Source organism: Cucurbita moschata, unplaced genomic scaffold, assembly GCF_002738365.1.
Source record: "Cucurbita moschata cultivar Rifu unplaced genomic scaffold, Cmos_1.0 Cmo_Scf00060, whole genome shotgun sequence".
Lineage (NCBI taxonomy): Eukaryota > Viridiplantae > Streptophyta > Magnoliopsida > Cucurbitales > Cucurbitaceae > Cucurbita > Cucurbita moschata.
Genome location: NW_019268576.1, coordinates 615384 through 631661, shown reverse-complemented (window position 1 = coordinate 631661; position 16278 = coordinate 615384). Strand labels below are relative to the sequence as shown.

The 16278-nt window shown below is 37.6% G+C and overlaps 3 protein-coding genes across 6 annotated transcripts; 2 read left to right on the top strand and 1 right to left on the bottom strand.

Annotated features, from left to right (window-relative positions):
- Nucleotides 1–71: 71 nt before the first annotated feature.
- LOC111436761 (calcium-binding protein 39-like) lies at nt 72–4218 on the bottom strand. Its single transcript, XM_023074486.1, has 11 exons — nt 3827–4218; nt 3521–3685; nt 3312–3430; nt 3016–3090; nt 2344–2437; nt 2181–2240; nt 1789–1854; nt 1568–1666; nt 1405–1449; nt 481–583; nt 72–376 (listed from the first exon to the last, which is right to left on the bottom strand). The coding sequence occupies exons 1-11, from the start codon at nt 3947–3949 to the stop codon at nt 288–290; spliced, it is 1038 nt and encodes a 345-aa protein (XP_022930254.1). The 5' UTR covers nt 3950–4218; the 3' UTR covers nt 72–287.
- LOC111436758 (F-box/LRR-repeat protein 4) lies at nt 4042–9803 on the top strand. 3 transcript variants are annotated; one of them, XM_023074482.1, is made up of 9 exons: nt 4042–4121; nt 4824–5115; nt 5926–6165; nt 6916–7322; nt 7643–7828; nt 8073–8265; nt 8481–8557; nt 8679–8829; nt 9278–9803. In XM_023074482.1, the coding sequence occupies exons 2-9, from the start codon at nt 4849–4851 to the stop codon at nt 9572–9574; spliced, it is 1818 nt and encodes a 605-aa protein (XP_022930250.1). In that variant the 5' UTR covers nt 4042–4121; nt 4824–4848; the 3' UTR covers nt 9575–9803. The 3 variants fall into 3 exon arrangements, with proteins under 3 accessions (XP_022930250.1, XP_022930248.1, XP_022930249.1); XM_023074480.1 differs by lacking the exon at nt 4824–5115 and having other exon boundaries at nt 4065–4121; XM_023074481.1 differs by lacking the exon at nt 4042–4121 and having other exon boundaries at nt 5092–5162.
- A 351-nt stretch (nt 9804–10154) lies between these two features.
- On the top strand, nt 10155–15834 carry LOC111436757 (AP-5 complex subunit mu). 2 transcript variants are annotated; one of them, XM_023074478.1, is made up of 8 exons: nt 10155–10306; nt 10791–10937; nt 11776–12084; nt 12182–12462; nt 12570–13465; nt 14208–14264; nt 14843–14890; nt 15319–15834. In XM_023074478.1, exons 1-8 carry the CDS (start codon nt 10239–10241, stop codon nt 15388–15390), a joined length of 1878 nt encoding a protein of 625 aa, XP_022930246.1. In that variant the 5' UTR covers nt 10155–10238; the 3' UTR covers nt 15391–15834. The 2 variants fall into 2 exon arrangements, with proteins under 2 accessions (XP_022930246.1, XP_022930247.1); XM_023074479.1 differs by lacking the exon at nt 14208–14264.
- Nucleotides 15835–16278: the final 444 nt, after the last annotated feature.

Sequence of the window (16278 nt, the reverse complement as noted above, 5' to 3'; positions counted from 1 at the left end):
AAAAAAAAAAACAAAAAACATTTGACTTAGAAGAATGTTGAATGATTAATATTTTAGAGATGACCAGGCAATTTCTGGGCTAAAGAGTGCCTCCACGCAATACTAATTACAGACACCTTCAATTTGCAACAATGTTTCGCAGTACACTGTTAAAGAGAATTATTTATACATTAATAACTTGTACTTTCACAAATAATCAAACATCTCCTGCATTTTAAATGCAAACTCACTCAACAGGAGCCATAGTTTTGGGGGATAAAAAGGCACGGCGTGGGACAACAATGGCTTCAACCTGTAAGATGTTGCAAGCGTGAAACTCTCTCTATTTCTTTGATAATCAGCTCCTTTTCTTCTTCGAACTGTTCGTCTTCCGCACCTGTAAATCGAACGCAACCATGAATTCAACTAGCCCTGCCATGTTTCTAGTTCTACAAGCTATTAAGAAGAGAGAATATAATGCTGCCATCTTAAACTAAGAACCTTTCCCAGGAGAAAGATTGTGAAGCAATTCCAGAAGCTTTTCGTGGTTTTTCGCTACGATAACCTTGATTTCACGTGGCTTATTAGGGTTAGCAACAAAAACCTGCAAAATAATAGGACCAAATGATCCACACTATAGTTATCATATCCTGTCCCATATAATAAGTCACAAAGGTTTGCATTTGATCAACAAAACCAATTGCCTTCTTCGTGTTTTAAAATTTCCATTTGCTCTTAAAATCTAGAGTCGTCGTTGTCAAATAGCATGAGTAAGAATTTTTTTATAGCAAGGTGTAACAGCCCAAGCCCACTGCTAGCATATTGTCCTCTTTTCGGACTTCTCCTCAAGGTTTTAAAATGTGTCTACTAGGGGGAGAGGTTTCCACACCCTCATAAGGAATGCTTCGTTCCCCTCTTCAGCCGACGTGGGATTTCACAATCCACCCTCCTTGGGGGCCCAACGTTTTCGCTGGCATACTGCTCAATGTCTGGCTTTGATACCATTTGTAATAGTCCAAGCCCACCGCTAGCAAATATTGTTCTCTTTGCGCTTTTCCTTTCGGGCTTCCCCTCAAGATTTTAAAACGCGTCTACTAGGGAGAAGTTGTCACACCCCTATAAGAAATGCTTTGTTCCCAACCTTTTTGGAAACTAGTGGGAATGGACCAATGAACATAATGTGGCGAGTGATACATCGAGATCCCAGACATTAACAAAGAATTTCAAAATTCAAACGTCTATTGAAGTTCATGCCATGTTTGGTGCCACTACATAACAACAGAACTTTTTGAACCATTTTAAAGGTGCTGCAGTCGGCAGGTTGCTAAACCAGCAAGATGCAAAGAAAAGGCAACCATGACGGCAATAGATCCTTCAACAAGGTAATGAGTAAGGGAAGTCCAATATAAGAGCAAAATACATCACCTTGAATATGTGGAAAGCAGACAGTTGGATGTTCTTGCTAGAATCCTGCTCGGAAAAGTAACGAAAATGGAAAAAGGTTGAGCATCCATGGCAAATAATACTAGCACCAACTGATGGACAAATTGGAAAAACACGAAACGTGGTCAATTAATCATTACAGTACCTTTAATAGAGTCATCATTACTTTCAAATTCCGAACTTCTAGAATGTAACGCTTCATTATTTGGGAATTCGGAGATTCCAATAAGAACTCTGATAGAAGCTAAACTCAAACAAAACAAAAAAAAAAAAAAAAAAAAAAAAAAACATTTGTCACCAAAATATCCCATAATTACGTATTTAGTCATATAAAAGGAGATTAAAAGAGCCCCCGGGAGAACGAACCTTCAATGACTGTCTTCTAGTTACATAATTGGAAGAAGTCAGGAGTTTTTCGTATCTGTCAAAGAACTGGAAAATAATCTCTCATGATATGAACAAAAATGGAGTCCTAAAAAATCATATATAAATAGCTATTTGGGATATATTCTATACTTTGATGCCAGACAAGCAGGACTCTAGGCCGTATCATAACTGTTGCTATTTTAATTACAACCAGCTCTACAAAGATCAAATTGGAAATCTAGTCCTCGGATTTCCTTGCTTTTAACTAACATTGGGTTTCAATACACTTCCAAAAGAATGGAGATGAAATAAATGAAAGTATGAGAAAATACATTCAAAGGAAAGAGATTAAGGGGCTAAAAGTAAAAATTATCCAAAGAAAAGCAGCATACCTCATCATAATGAGCACTCAAAAAGTCGGAAACTATATTTTCGTGTTTGGTAAGCAGGTCCTGCCAGAAATGTACATGTTTCAAGTTTGCACTATGGATATCAAATCGAACGCATTTTGCATTACGTGTAAAGAAAACGTAATACCAGCAACTTATGTCTCACCTTGAATGTAGAAAATGCATCCGATGCGACGTCAAAAATTGGTAACTCCACAAACTTGAAGAACAATTCGAAACTTGCAGCCTCTAATATGTATCTGAGAAATCACTACAAAAGTAAACTGTGAAGAAATGAACCTCCATAAGAGTTTCCCGTCAACCAATGCGAGCCTCAATAACAATAACTTGTAATGTTTCGAAAACTACACAGTTAATTCTCTAAAAGATGTCACATGCGTAATCTTCGGTTCAAATCCATAAGGTACTTCATTATAAAATGGGGGCACATGTTCAATAGAGTTATTTTTATATTCCAAGTAAGGTTCACAGTAAAATGGATTTAAAAAACATGAAAATCCAAAAGAAATCTTGAATGCTGGGGCAACGTAAATACAAACAGGAGAGCTGCTCCTATGAATTAGGTTATGCATTATTAAATGAGTTAATGCCAAAAGTTGAAGGAGAAAAATTGTCAAATATGTAAGCATAAGGTTCCCAGAATGTAGATGCATGCCCAAAATATGAGCAAAAAATAGTGTCATCAAAGACCAATCATGGAGCTTCACTGCATTTTAGTATTGCCATTCATACATTCTGAATTAGCATCAACTTTAGCACATTGCCGAAATCTCGACGACCATTGTGAAAGCAAAAAGAGAGAGAGCGTGCTTCTTACTTTGCGAGGGTTGGGAATTTGATGCATTCCCTCAACATATTTCCACAGTTTACGGCAATTTCCTTGTTGTCGTAGCTGCGTGTAACAAGCATCGGATAAGCGTAAGCAGAGTTCAAATGGTAGCATTGCACTTGTACAAAAAGGAAACGGCGAACACATATTGGCAAATTATACAAAATGGTATAATTGGTCAAAGAAATAAGGATTTCGTTCGCAACCTCGCTAATCCGCAGATTAATATCATGACTTGACACAGATATGAACTAACTCACAGAAAGTGATGTTCTTAAACTTACCACACAACGAGAAAATCTAGCAGCTCAAAATGGTTCTCAATGTAGTTTACACAGCAATAAGTGGAGCCAACCTTTTGTTTCAACAATATGGACCAACAATTCACAAGGTCCTTTCTTGCCTACATTGAAAAACATTGTCAAACTGAAGATTGATTAAGATAAACGTTTTGCCAGGCGATCAACTGTGAGAAATGTAGGAAATAACTTACTTCCCATCCAAGAACAGGCAGCTTGTGAATTAGAAGATCGATAACACACTCATTACATATCTCCTGCGTTAGCTGTGAAACTTGTTCCGCAATGGGCTCAACCTCCGCATCTCCAATAAGCATACATCTCATAGTTATAAAGTTTTTCTCAACTTCTTCCATGGCCTGACGCAAAGGATCATTCGTATATTCAATTAACCTCTACTTCATAGACAAAGCAATTCCATCAAACAATTCTCTTAAACCTAGAATTTCCGAAAGAAAAATTGCTCAAATAGTGAGCGAATTTGAGGAATCGAGACTAACCTTCTCGAGAGCTCTAACTTCGACGACGGTTTTGGTATCCAGGGCCATGAGGCTTTCCTTAATGGATTTGACCACCTCCTGCGGGGTTCTAGGCCGCGACGGCTTGAAGAATGAGAACGACATGATCTTTAGCACAGATCAAGATCCTTCCGTCGTTTTCCTCAACTTTTTCTCAAACGATCCTCTCTGAATCCTTCAGAATTTGCAGAAACACAACGAATCAAAGCAGAAGCACCATTGTTCGGAGACTTTTTCTAAACCTTCCTCTCTGCTGTTTCCGTATTCGATCCTTCAGGTAAAATTCTGACGGAATCTTCACCAAACATTCACATTTTCTTTTCTTTAATCAAATCAACGAAAAAGAAAAACGTTGCTTTAGTGTTCCCGAGTATGGCGTATGCTTACGAAATCAACGATGGAACTGGACGAGGGAAGAACAATCGGCCTGTTTGGTTTAAGGAATTGGATGATCCTATCATGGACAGAATCAAAGCGACGTCGTTTATTACCATTTTCAATATTTTCATGTATTATTGGTTTACTTAACGAATAACGATTTTCGTCGTCCTTTATTTTTATTTTTACTTTTATTTTTATTTCATTATCCCCACGTGCTTTTATGCTGTAAACAAAAATAAATATTAAACCATTTTTTTTAAAATAATAAGATTATTTTTTTAATAAAGGGAAAATTAGAAGGTTTGTTTTTATAATTTTTTAATAAAGAAAAAAATTCGCAAATATTTCAAAAGAAATAAAAAAATTGAATTTCCAATGAGAATTCTATGGGCTGGGATGAAAGGGAAAGTTACTAGGCGAAGACACGTGGACGTTGGCTTGCATGGTAGTTATCAACATAGACAAGGGGTATTATGGTAAATCACTCCTTTCCCTCTCCACCGATCCTCCGACTATAAAGGCCTTCCTCCGATTTACCTCGACGTTTATTTCTGTTTTATCTCTGATGTCAACGAATTTCGCTGTCAAATTTCATCAGCGAAGAGATTGAGAGTTCATACACAATGCGAGGCCATGCTTGGATCAATACCATTCTTCCTGATGAGCTGATCATTGAGATCTTCCGGTGCCTTGACTCCAAGCTGAGTCGCGATGCTTGTTCTCTCGTCTGCAAGCGTTGGCTCAAACTCGAGCGACTCAGCCGAACCACTCTACGAATTGGCGCAACTGGTAGTCCTGAGCTCTTTGTTCAGCTCCTTGCTCGCCGTTTCGTCAATATCAGAAATGTCCACATTGACGAACGCTTGGCGATTTCTCTCCCCCTTCATTCAGTAAGCCATCAATGTTCACTTCGATTGCCTATTTGAAATTCAATTAGGTTTGTGGATGATGCTAATTTTCAGTTTGATGTGCTTAGAAATGGAATTTTGTGTGTTGGTTTGATTTTACGCGTGTATTATGTGTAATTGGAGTATTTGATTCGCTTATCGAGTGTTCTGGAGAGTGAACTGGAATATGACTATATCAGAACGTATTGTTGGGAAACAGTGGTGTGAATTTAGGTAAGGGGAAAAGGAGAAAGGAAATTGGGTAAGGGGAAAAGGAGAAAGGAAATTGGCAGAGTGGTTTGATGTTACTTAGGCGATTGTACGCATTTGATTTAGGTCAACTGTTCTTTTAGACCTGAGGGCTCAGGAAAAAGTCTTATTCAGGGAGGAGAAATTCACTATTAAATTTGTATGAGTAAAGACTGAGAAATATTAATTCCATCTAATCAAACCCTAAACTTGAATGAAATTAACTTTGTTTGTTGAGTTACTATCTTCTAGATAGACAGATAGATGTGGCATTTTCTATTTCTCAGGTGCCGATTTTGTTGCGGCAAGGTTTCCACGTGCTGGGTCTGAATGTTCTTGTAACTACTAAGTTGTCTGGATTTAGGATATTGTGTTGGTTGAGATTTGTATGATATATCATTTATTTTTGGGTCATCTTTTAGCTTGATTTTGAGAAGAGGATATTAATTCCACTTCTCGTTCAAGTTTAGGATTTAGTTTAATGAAACTAAAGTTTTTAAGGTTCAAATTGAATCAAAGCATCTCAAAGATCTTGTCAGAATTTTACTGGTAATGTCTATGCAGGGAAGAAGACGTCGCAATGAAGTCATGTGCTTGCCATTTAACTCACACCATGCAACTGATAATACTGGGGCTGAAGGTGCGCTGGAGTCTTCTTATCTGTCAGATGCTGGGCTAATTGCTCTCTCCGTAGGTTTTCCAAATCTGGAGAAACTGAGCTTAATTTGGTGCTCTAACATTTCAAGTCAGGGTTTAACATCCCTTGCTGAGAAGTGTAGGTTTTTGAAGTCGCTGGATCTACAGGTAATTCTTTGTTTAGTTTCCTATTTTAAGGAAGAAAATTCCCTAAATCAGTGAAACGTGAATTTTTAATGTTTAGATTCCTAATTTTGATATGCTACAATACATTTCATGCTCCTTTTTTTCATTAAAAAAACCCATATAATTGAGAATTATGCCCCTGGTCTGTTACTGTTGCAAATCTACGGCATTCTGTTATTATCTTTTTGAAGCTCATTACCAGTGGTAGGCATGTCATGCACTTTCTTTTTTGTTTTTTACCTTCTTGGTTTCTAATTGTGGGTGTCCATGAAGGGTGACGCCTAACCAATTGGTGACAGAAGGTAGGAAGATGGCCTAGTGTGGCATGTCCGTCCTTACATGGTGTCATTTAGAATTTTAGATATCCAAATGGGTTTAGAAAAGGCAGATGGCCCAACCTGCATATACATGATCGTCTCTTATTCAAGTACTGCCGTCACAAGTTCTTTTATGTGAATAATGGCTTTACATATTAGCTGAATGTTTTTCTGTGTCAGACTTTTGACTGAAATTTTTTAACGATATGGGTTTTCTTCACCTGGAATTGCTAGCTGAAGTCTAGCTTGGCTGAACCTGAATTTATTTTAAGACTTCCTATGTCAGGATGCTTCTAAGTTCTATTTATAATAATCATAGTTTCCCCAATGCATTACACCCACGCTTCTTTGTCTGAAGGTTACTACATGTAATGTTCTTTCTGAAAAGTATTTATTCAGTTCTGATATTTTCTAGGGTTGCTATGTTGGGGACCAAGGTGTTGCTGCAGTTGGGGAATTCTGTAAACAACTTGAAGATGTAAATTTGCGTTTTTGTGAAGGGTTGACTGATACTGGTTTGGTTGAATTAGCACATGGTTGTGGGAAATCATTGAAAACATTTGGTATTACAGCCTGTGCCAAAATAACGGATGTCTCATTAGAAGCTGTGGGTATGCACTGCAAATATCTGGAGTCTTTGTCGCTAGATTCGGAAATTATCCACAACAAAGGAGTGCTTTCTGTAGCCCAAGGATGCCCACTTTTGAAAGTCTTGAAGCTACAGTGTACAAATGTCACAGATGAAGCTTTGGTAGCTGTAGGCTCCTTATGTCCTTCACTGGAATTATTGGCTTTATACAGTTTTCAAGAATTTACCGACAAGTAAGATTCTTTTAAATAGAAAAATTTTAAACATTCATTGTTTCTCCCAACACAGAGACCTCATTTTTTGTGATGATATAGCTTTTTTTGAGCAAGCTGCTGCCTAGTTGAACGCAAAGGAATTACGCTTCTGGGATCTCCCCTTGATTTAAGATGGGGATGATAATACAGCCTCGGTTTCATTGAGCACCGAACATTATGCCTGATATTCTTGTCAAAATTACGTGTGCATTAATGGTTGAGAGGCACTAGCATCCGGAAGAATCTTGATCTTAGCATTATTAATTTGTTTACCCTCCCACATTTTTCTTATGATTCAGGGGACTACGTGCCATTGGAGTAGGCTGCAAGAAGTTAAAAAATCTCACTCTAAGTGATTGCTATTTCCTGAGCGATATAGGCTTGGATGCAGTTGCAGCTGGTTGTAAAGGACTAACACATCTTGAAGTTAACGGCTGCCACAACATTGGATCGTTGGGACTAGAATCCATCGGAAAATCTTGCCAGTATTGTTTCTTTTCAACTCCTTTTGAAAATCCTTCTTGATTATTCAAAAGGATGTACTGTCTAGATTTATCATCGGCAATATTTTCATTACCCTCCTTGCTGTGGGGTCTAGTATGGAGTTATTATGATAAGTGTTTGATTCGTGCATTAGGGGGTACTTCTGATTAATCACAAGGATTTTTCCCCCTGATGATTAACTGACTTTTATTGATTGAATCTCTCTTCCCTGCTTCCTTTTTTCAGCCAGCTCACTGAATTGGCTTTGCTGTACTGCCAAAAGATTGTTAACTCTGGTCTTCTTGGAATTGGTCAAAGTTGCAAGTTCTTACAAGCACTCCACTTGGTAGATTGCTCGAGAATTGGAGATGAAGCGATATGTGGCATAGCAAAAGGATGCAGAAATTTGAAGAAACTCCATATTCGTCGATGTTATGAGGTCTCTCTCTCTCTTCTCCATCATTTTAAGAAAAATATATCCATATTAGTCTGATTGATGTTCTATTTATGTCTTAATTAAGAATATTATTTGTGAGAAAGCATTTCCCTCGCTTAGTAAAACAAGTTGGATCCGTTGGGCTATATTCATTCTGCACTTTGTATTGACTCTCTCGTGGGAAGGAATTGTTAATGAAGTGTTTTCTTTTAAGCTAGATTGGGGATGCAGGAATTGTAGCTATTGGCGAGAATTGCAAATTCCTCACAGATTTGAGCCTCAGATTTTGTGACAGGTACATTCTTATCCCCCCCCCCCCCCCCCCCCNACCCCCCCCCCCCACCCCCCAGAGGGAGGAAAAGGCATTTCTGTTGGTTTTTTCTTTTTTCCTCAAACCTTATGATTTTAATTTTTAGGGTTGGTGATGAGGGGCTGATTGCCATTGGCAAGGGTTGTTCCCTTCTTCAGCTGAATGTTAGTGGGTGCCATCGCATCGGTGATGCGGGACTTGTAGCCATTGCTAGAGGTTGTCCTCAATTGAGTTACTTGGACGTGAGCGTTCTCGAGGTATGTCCCTCCCTCTCTTTCTCTCAAGGTAGGAGTGAAAAATAACATTTTAGTCGATGTTCACGAAATAATGCAATCGGGTACAACATTAATCTCTCCTTTTGCACGCACTAGTTTCATTAAGATGGTTGTATGAAAAGAAGTTTGTCCTCCAAATGCTCACATTTTTCTTGCAAGAAAAATTCCTCAGATGCTCGCCTTATAGTGAATAATTTAGGTAGGAAGTGGACGAGCGCATCGACAACCTTACACCTGTTTTACCGGTTGTACAATTGTGTCATTGAGTTCTAAAGTAATCGAGCCATTGTATATTGTTCGATCCCTATACCATCTGCTAGTTTGGTTATATTGTTTGTTGGTCGATCTGCCCGAAAAATACCCCACTCATAATCTCTATTAATACATACATGTTTTGAATTTCGAGTTCATATTTTATACTTGTGGACAGAACTTGGGGGATATGGCAATGGCTGAGTTAGGGGAAGGCTGCCCTTTGCTTAAGGACATAGTACTTTCTCACTGTCACCAGATAACCGATGCTGGTTTAATGCATTTAATGAAGAGATGCACCATGCTTGAATCCTGTCAAATGGTCTATTGTCCTGGCATCACCGCAGCTGGCGTCGCCACTGTCGTTTCCAGCTGCCCAAGCGTAAAGAAAATTCTGGTCGAGAAATGGAAGGTGAGCGAGAGAACAAAACGACGTGCAGGCTCGGTCATTTCCTACCTTTGCGTCGACCTCTAGTTTGCATTTTCGAGTTGTGTTTGTCACAGTAAGGTCACGTTACACGATATCTTATTCCCGTGAATCAATCTGAGTCTGTGATGGTTTCACTTTTCAGTTGCATAAGCAGTTTCGAGTTGAATCTTTTGTTGAAATTGTATTATGTTGTAATAAATGACTTGATCTTCCTCATTATTTATGTTGTAGTCCCTATTTATGTTTTTAATGGAACGTATTAATTTAAAAGTTATTCATATATTATTCAGAGAAAATTACTGTGTTTTTCACTGTAATTAATGGCCAACTAAGACTAACTTACTGTTTTGTTCTAAAACAATGGTAAAATGGTTAAAAGTCATTTTTTACTCCTAATTTTTCAAGTACTTTAATTTTATTTTAATTTTGGAACAATGTAGTTTCTTGTAATAATTTAGTTTAGCATTAAAATTTAATAGAATTTACTATATAGGATTAAATTAAATTAAAATTGGATTGAATTAAATTAATTTTTGTCAAAAAAAAATAATTTAGAATTAATTTACCCGTACATATGAGTCTCCAAAAATGTTTTTTTTTTTTAATAATAAAAATAACCCAACGCCTTCGCCAGTTCCAAAATCAACACCCCGCACCGTCTTCCCTTCCCCGACTGTCTTCATCCATCGTTTTAAGATATTGAGAAGCCATGCCTGATGGTTGCAGTATCAGAGCCATTTGGATCTTCAGCAACTTCGACGCTGTTATTTTCTCCAGGTTACCTTTTGCTCGATTATCCTTTAGCGTATGAACATCAATCGATGTTGTTTGGATGTTATTTTCCTCACTTCTAATGTTTAATTTCAGCAGATTGCTAATTGACTAGCTAGATCTTTTCTTTTCTTTTCATTTTCAGAATTCATCTGTTTGATTTCTTTTCGAATTAACGATGCTTGCTTGTATAACCAATACTCGTTTCTTCTTTCTAAGGAATCGTACTTCAAATATAGAATTACTTTCTCGCCAGTAATTAGCTTCTGATTTTGATGTTAATGATGGATATTTTTGTCGAGGCATTTCGGAGGACAAGTGAATATGAGATAAAAATTTGCAAGGCTATCAATTAGTTGTACACTCAACAATGCTGGTTTCTTCATAATTCAGTAGCCTAATGTTCGAATTTCTCCTAGATTTGATTCTCTATCTCCTTTTTCGACACGAGATCATGAAAATGCAGTTTGCTTTTGGCTTTAATTTACAGGAGGTTTCCAGTGGTAGAGAAGCGCTGGCGAACAGCATGCAAGACCGAGAATGATAGATGTATATCAGATGACCTTAACTCTAGCGTGTCTCCAGTGCTTCCTAACGATTCAGAGTTAGCTGCTGCATTTGTTGAGAGAAAGAACAGGTTAGTTGAGATTGTTATAGCTTCCGTTCTTTGTAACTTCTAATTGTTCCAAAACTCGTTAGAGTACTGTTGTAATGCACTAGTTCTAGTGTCGTCCTTGTGATATACACCAAATGTAATGTCAATCTTTCACAGTAGATTTTCTGGTGTTGCGTTTAAGGAAATAGTAAGTACAAGTCTTTGTCATCATTAATTGTGTGGCGTGATCTTGTTCTCGCAAACTGTATCATCACTAAATGTTTTGTCAATCTATCAGTTACACAGTAGATTTGCTGGTGTTACTGGTTTCAGGTTATAGTAATTAAAAGCCGTTGTCATTACTACGTGTGTGGTGTGATATTGTTCTCACTAGTCTCTGCCATCACGTAATATAATATCAATCTATTACTTACACTAGATCACTAGATATGGTGGTGTTGCCGGTTTCATTATATACTATACGAGTCTTTAACATCACTAAGCCTGTGGTGTGATCTTATTCTCACAAGTCACAAGTCTTTGTCGTCACTCGGTGTAATATCAATCTATCACTTGCAGTAGATTTGCTGGTATTGCTGGTTTCACGATTTAGTAAATGCAAGTCTTTGTCATCATATTGACATCTCTTAGTGTTTGGTTTCACAAAGTACTCTGTTGTTTCTTTTGACAATGGCTGAATGTGAAACAGATTTATGTGCATATGCGTTAATACTATTTATTTCCTACTAAATTCAGAAAAAGGATTTGTGGTCATAAAAGGTCCTCTCAAGTTTTGATGCTCAAATGTGATGGGTGCTTGTACTTCCCACTTATTCTCACTTCTCTTGATTGATATAAACTTTCCTATGGGTTTGTACAGAGAGGGATCTGCAGGTGGGTTTGGCATTCGCATTATTCAGTCATCTGAGGGAAGTGATTCCTGGGTTGATGACCCTATTACCCGACATATCATTGGACTTCATGTGAAGAAAGAAGAAGGGGATAGTATCTTTATGTGGCCACTAATATTGCACATAAAGAATCATTATTCCATTCTTGTGTTGCCGATTGTTGAACCTAGGCACGTAAAAGAATATTCATGTTTGTGTAGAAGATCTGATTGTGGAAGTGCCATTGGAGCAGAAAGTTCTTTATCTTCCCTCCTTCTCGATCTTCCTTCTATCACAGGGTATGGTAAGTTATGTGCTATTTTTTATTAGGAGTAGAGTAGCATGTCTAGTATTTTGAAGACTCTGAAGATTACCAATTTTATCATCATTCTATAGGGCATTCATGGTTGCACTTGCTATTGGTGATGTAATCACTGGTGATGTGGTTGAACCTGATGTCCTCGTCAGTGCTTCTCCATCTGTGGGAGGGTTATTGGATTCATTAACAGGCAGCATAGGAATATCAGGAATATCTGCTAGGGCAAAACCTGTTGCTTCTCCCAGCATATCTGCCACTCCTTCTAGCAATACTGCAATAGGAGCTCTTAATTCAGATGTCCCAAGGCCTTTGGATAAAGACGCACTTAGATCTTTCTTAAGCAGTTCAATGCCCTTTGGTTGGTATTTGGTATTACTCTATTCACTGTTTCAAAATTTATTTCTTTGATGGTGGAGGTTCATGTATCTGACTGGTTTTTTTTCTTGCTTGCTAATTATATGCTAGGAACACCCCTGGATCTAAGCTATTCCAATATATTTTCTATCAAAGCAAATGGTTATTCTTCATCAGATCCACCTCCTGCTGATCTTAAACAACCAGCATGGAAGCCATATCTGTATAAAGGGAAGCAACGAGTGTTACTTACAATACATGAGATCATTAATGCAGCTATGTATGACAGGGATGAGATTCCAGACAAAATATCAGTTTCTGGTCAAATAAATTGCCGAGCTGAATTAGAAGGGTTGCCTGATGTCTCATTCCCCCTTGCAGGGTTGAATAAGGCTCGTATTGAGGGCTTGTCATTCCATCCTTGTGCCCAAGTTCCTGAACATGGCATAGATAAGCAAGCTGTGATGTTTTCTCCCCCCGTTGGTAATTTTGTTTTAATGCGTTATCAGGCAATATGTGCTTCTGGACCTCCTGTTAAAGGATTTTACCAATTGTCCATGGTATCTGAGGATAAAGGTGCTTTTTTGTTCAAGTTGGGCTTGATGGAAGGTTATAAAGCTCCTCTGTCTATGGAATTTTGTACTGTGACTATGTCTTTCCCTAGAAGAAGGATTGTATCCTTTGATGGAACTCCTTCAATAGGAACAGTTTCAACTACCGAGCATTCAGTTGAATGGAAAATTTTAACGAGTGGACGAGGGCTTTTGGGAAAAAGTATTGAGGCAACTTTTCCCGGGACAATTAGGTTTGCACCTTGGCAAATCCAAAGATTGCATTCTCCAAGTTCTTTATCTGCTAGTGTAGATGAGGTAGATAGTGACGTTGAGTCTGAAAGTGCAAGCAATGTGGTCAATATAGAGGAATTTTTAATGGAGAAAATGAGTAAGGATCTTCCTCCAGTTGAACTAGAGGAACCATTTTGCTGGCAGGCATACAATTATGCCAAGGTAAACTCCTCTTCTGTACTATTAAGCGTTGCAACGTTTCTTTTGCTTAAAGTTTGAACTAAATCTTGTCATAAAGTTATCGTGCTAACATTCCCCTGTGAAGTTGAATGGCTTCATATTTCCTATCAGTATTTTGCAACCTAAGAATGTTAAACACATATCCTGTCCCAGGCCAGTGATTTATTCCTATAGTTTCTATACCTTCACTCCCGACGGTTGTTTCCGAGAGTTTAATTGCAACTAAGTCAAAATGGATGGAATGTTGAATTTATGCAAGAACAGGTCATGGTTTTGAAGATATCTTCTCCACCTCATTGCAATTTTTTCATGATTTAATTCCACCATGGGTACAGCTTGAATGCCATGGCATGAAACCTTCTGCATCTTCTTCGTGCCTTTTGCTCATGTAAAGAATCAAGGCATCAGAAAATCTTATTTTTATATAATTAACTTCGTATGGTTAGGTGATATGCTTTGTGAAATGTCCCACTTATCTGTGCTTGTCTGATGACATGTTGGGAACTTTTGCCTACTTAATGGAAGTTCTTCTAACAGGAAGTTGTTCTGCATGGTCATCAATATTTTTCTTTTGTTATATCTCATTTGTTCAAAAGGCATTGTATGCATATCTCGTAGATGAGAAAAACCATATGTAGGACTATTGTTGGTTGGCTGGTACCTATTTGAGATGGCTTGTAGCAAGTTGTCTGAAGCACTTACTTTTTTTGGATTCTGATGACAGGTATCATTCAAGATTTTAGGGGCATCATTATCAGGATTATCTGTGGATCCTAAATCTGTGAGTTCCTCATTGTCCTCTGCAAATCTCATTCTAGTTTAGTAAGCTAGACCACTCGTACTGTCGACACTCACGGGTGGATCAAACTGTCAATTGCATGCATTCAATCATACATATAGATATTAAAAATTGGTATGGTTTTAGATATAGGTTGACGTCATGAAGTTTCTTTGAGTAGTTAGAGCTTGCTTGCCCAGGTCTATTCCATCCCCTTTTTTTTTACAGTTACAGCATCCTTTGAATAGTCACACAACACATATACGTCGTTGTTGAATCTCTGTTCATTTTTGTTCGTGGCATTCTAATTCCACTACCATAAGATTACTTACAAAGGAAGCGCAGATTTAATTGACGTATAAATTGGTTTTTTCTTCATCTTCATTCTTCCTCCCATTACGCATATTCAAGTTTAATTTTTGAACTTCCATTTTGCCACCCTCCAATAAACCCCATAATCTTCACTCACTGTCATACTTTCGCCTCTTTTGTGCGTAGATAGCTTGTTTTCTGTTTGCCTTTTATGCAATATGGAACTAAAAGCTTCTCTTCCTTGACTCTATATTTTTGTGCTCGATCAGGTCAGCATTTATCCAGCTGTTAAAGCTCCAGTCGAGTTTTCGACCCAGGTTTGTAATCTTACTAGTTGGCCACATTTTAAGTGTAGCAGAATTCATATGGTAACCCAAAAAAAAAAAGAAAAAGAAAAAAATGGGATCACTTCTTATGGACTCGTTGAGAATGATTCTGATCTAGTTCATGGTTTCCGATCCTCCTTCAAAAGTGGTGATGTAGGCAGATATTAGCTTGGCAGTCCCCGGTCGAATTAAAAAAAAAAAAAAAACAAATAGGAGAGAACGTTTTTCTGTTCTACAACTCCATGCAAAAGCTTGCATGTATCACATAGCGCATTCTTCTGCTATATTCATATTGAAAAAATTTCCCATAATGAAATGAAAAGCACATGTGGTCTGTGAGCTATAATATTGTCGGTTTCTGTTATTAAGTTTCTAAAAAAACAAAATTGACCTATTCATTTCATTATCTAAATAAACAGGTAACTTCGGGGGATTACATTTTGTGGAACACCTTGGATAAGTGCCCGTCTGTTGCCTCAGAAAAAATATAGCTGGTAAATGCCACAACTTCAAGAGACATATATATCGTGTTTTTTGGTGGCTACCAGTCTATTGCGATTGTTATCTCTGCACTATACAATTGCGATAATCTTAGCATATCTGCTCTAGTAAAGAACTTGTATATTTTTATTTAATTATATTTCATTCAAGACACGACATGCCACTCAACAGTACAATTTTGCTGATAAATCCTTCTAGTGAGCAAAATGACTGTGCTTGTCACTTCGTTGCACAATGCTCGTTTGTACTTTAACGTTGAAATTATATCTTATCGAAACTTGAGCGTGAAATTAGGCATTCGAAATAGAAGATCTCTTGCCTGTATAAGACTGCCTGGATTCACTTTTGAGATTCTAGATGGCGTTTTATCACCATACACCTACACCACCAGGATGAATTTTAGGGGACACTGCTCTTCTTGCGTTGTTATTAAATTTTATGGTAATCTGATTTGTTTTTTTATTTATTTTTTATTGTCTATATATTTTTATAGAAAATATGATCTTGAAAAAGAGACGACCCAATTCATGGCCGGAGTTGGGCTCAAAACGTGCATCGACAATTGCAATTATATTCATGGCGAATTGGTGAGTGCTTGAAATTATCTTCATGCACTTGCAAGTTACTATACGAGAAGGGAAAATTACCACTTTGCCCTTATTTCCCTGTGGATCATGCATGTTAAGCCATAGTTTTCTTCTCCATTCACTAAGAATACACTTCCAAAGTGCATCTATGCATTAGAAAATTCTACAACAAATTATACTTCTTTTGTTTGCAAATTTTATAATTTGGGTTTTCCCTCTAGGCTTTTCTTTTAAGGTTTTTTAAAACTCGTTTGCTAGATAAAAAGAATGCTTCATTCTTCTTCTCAACCG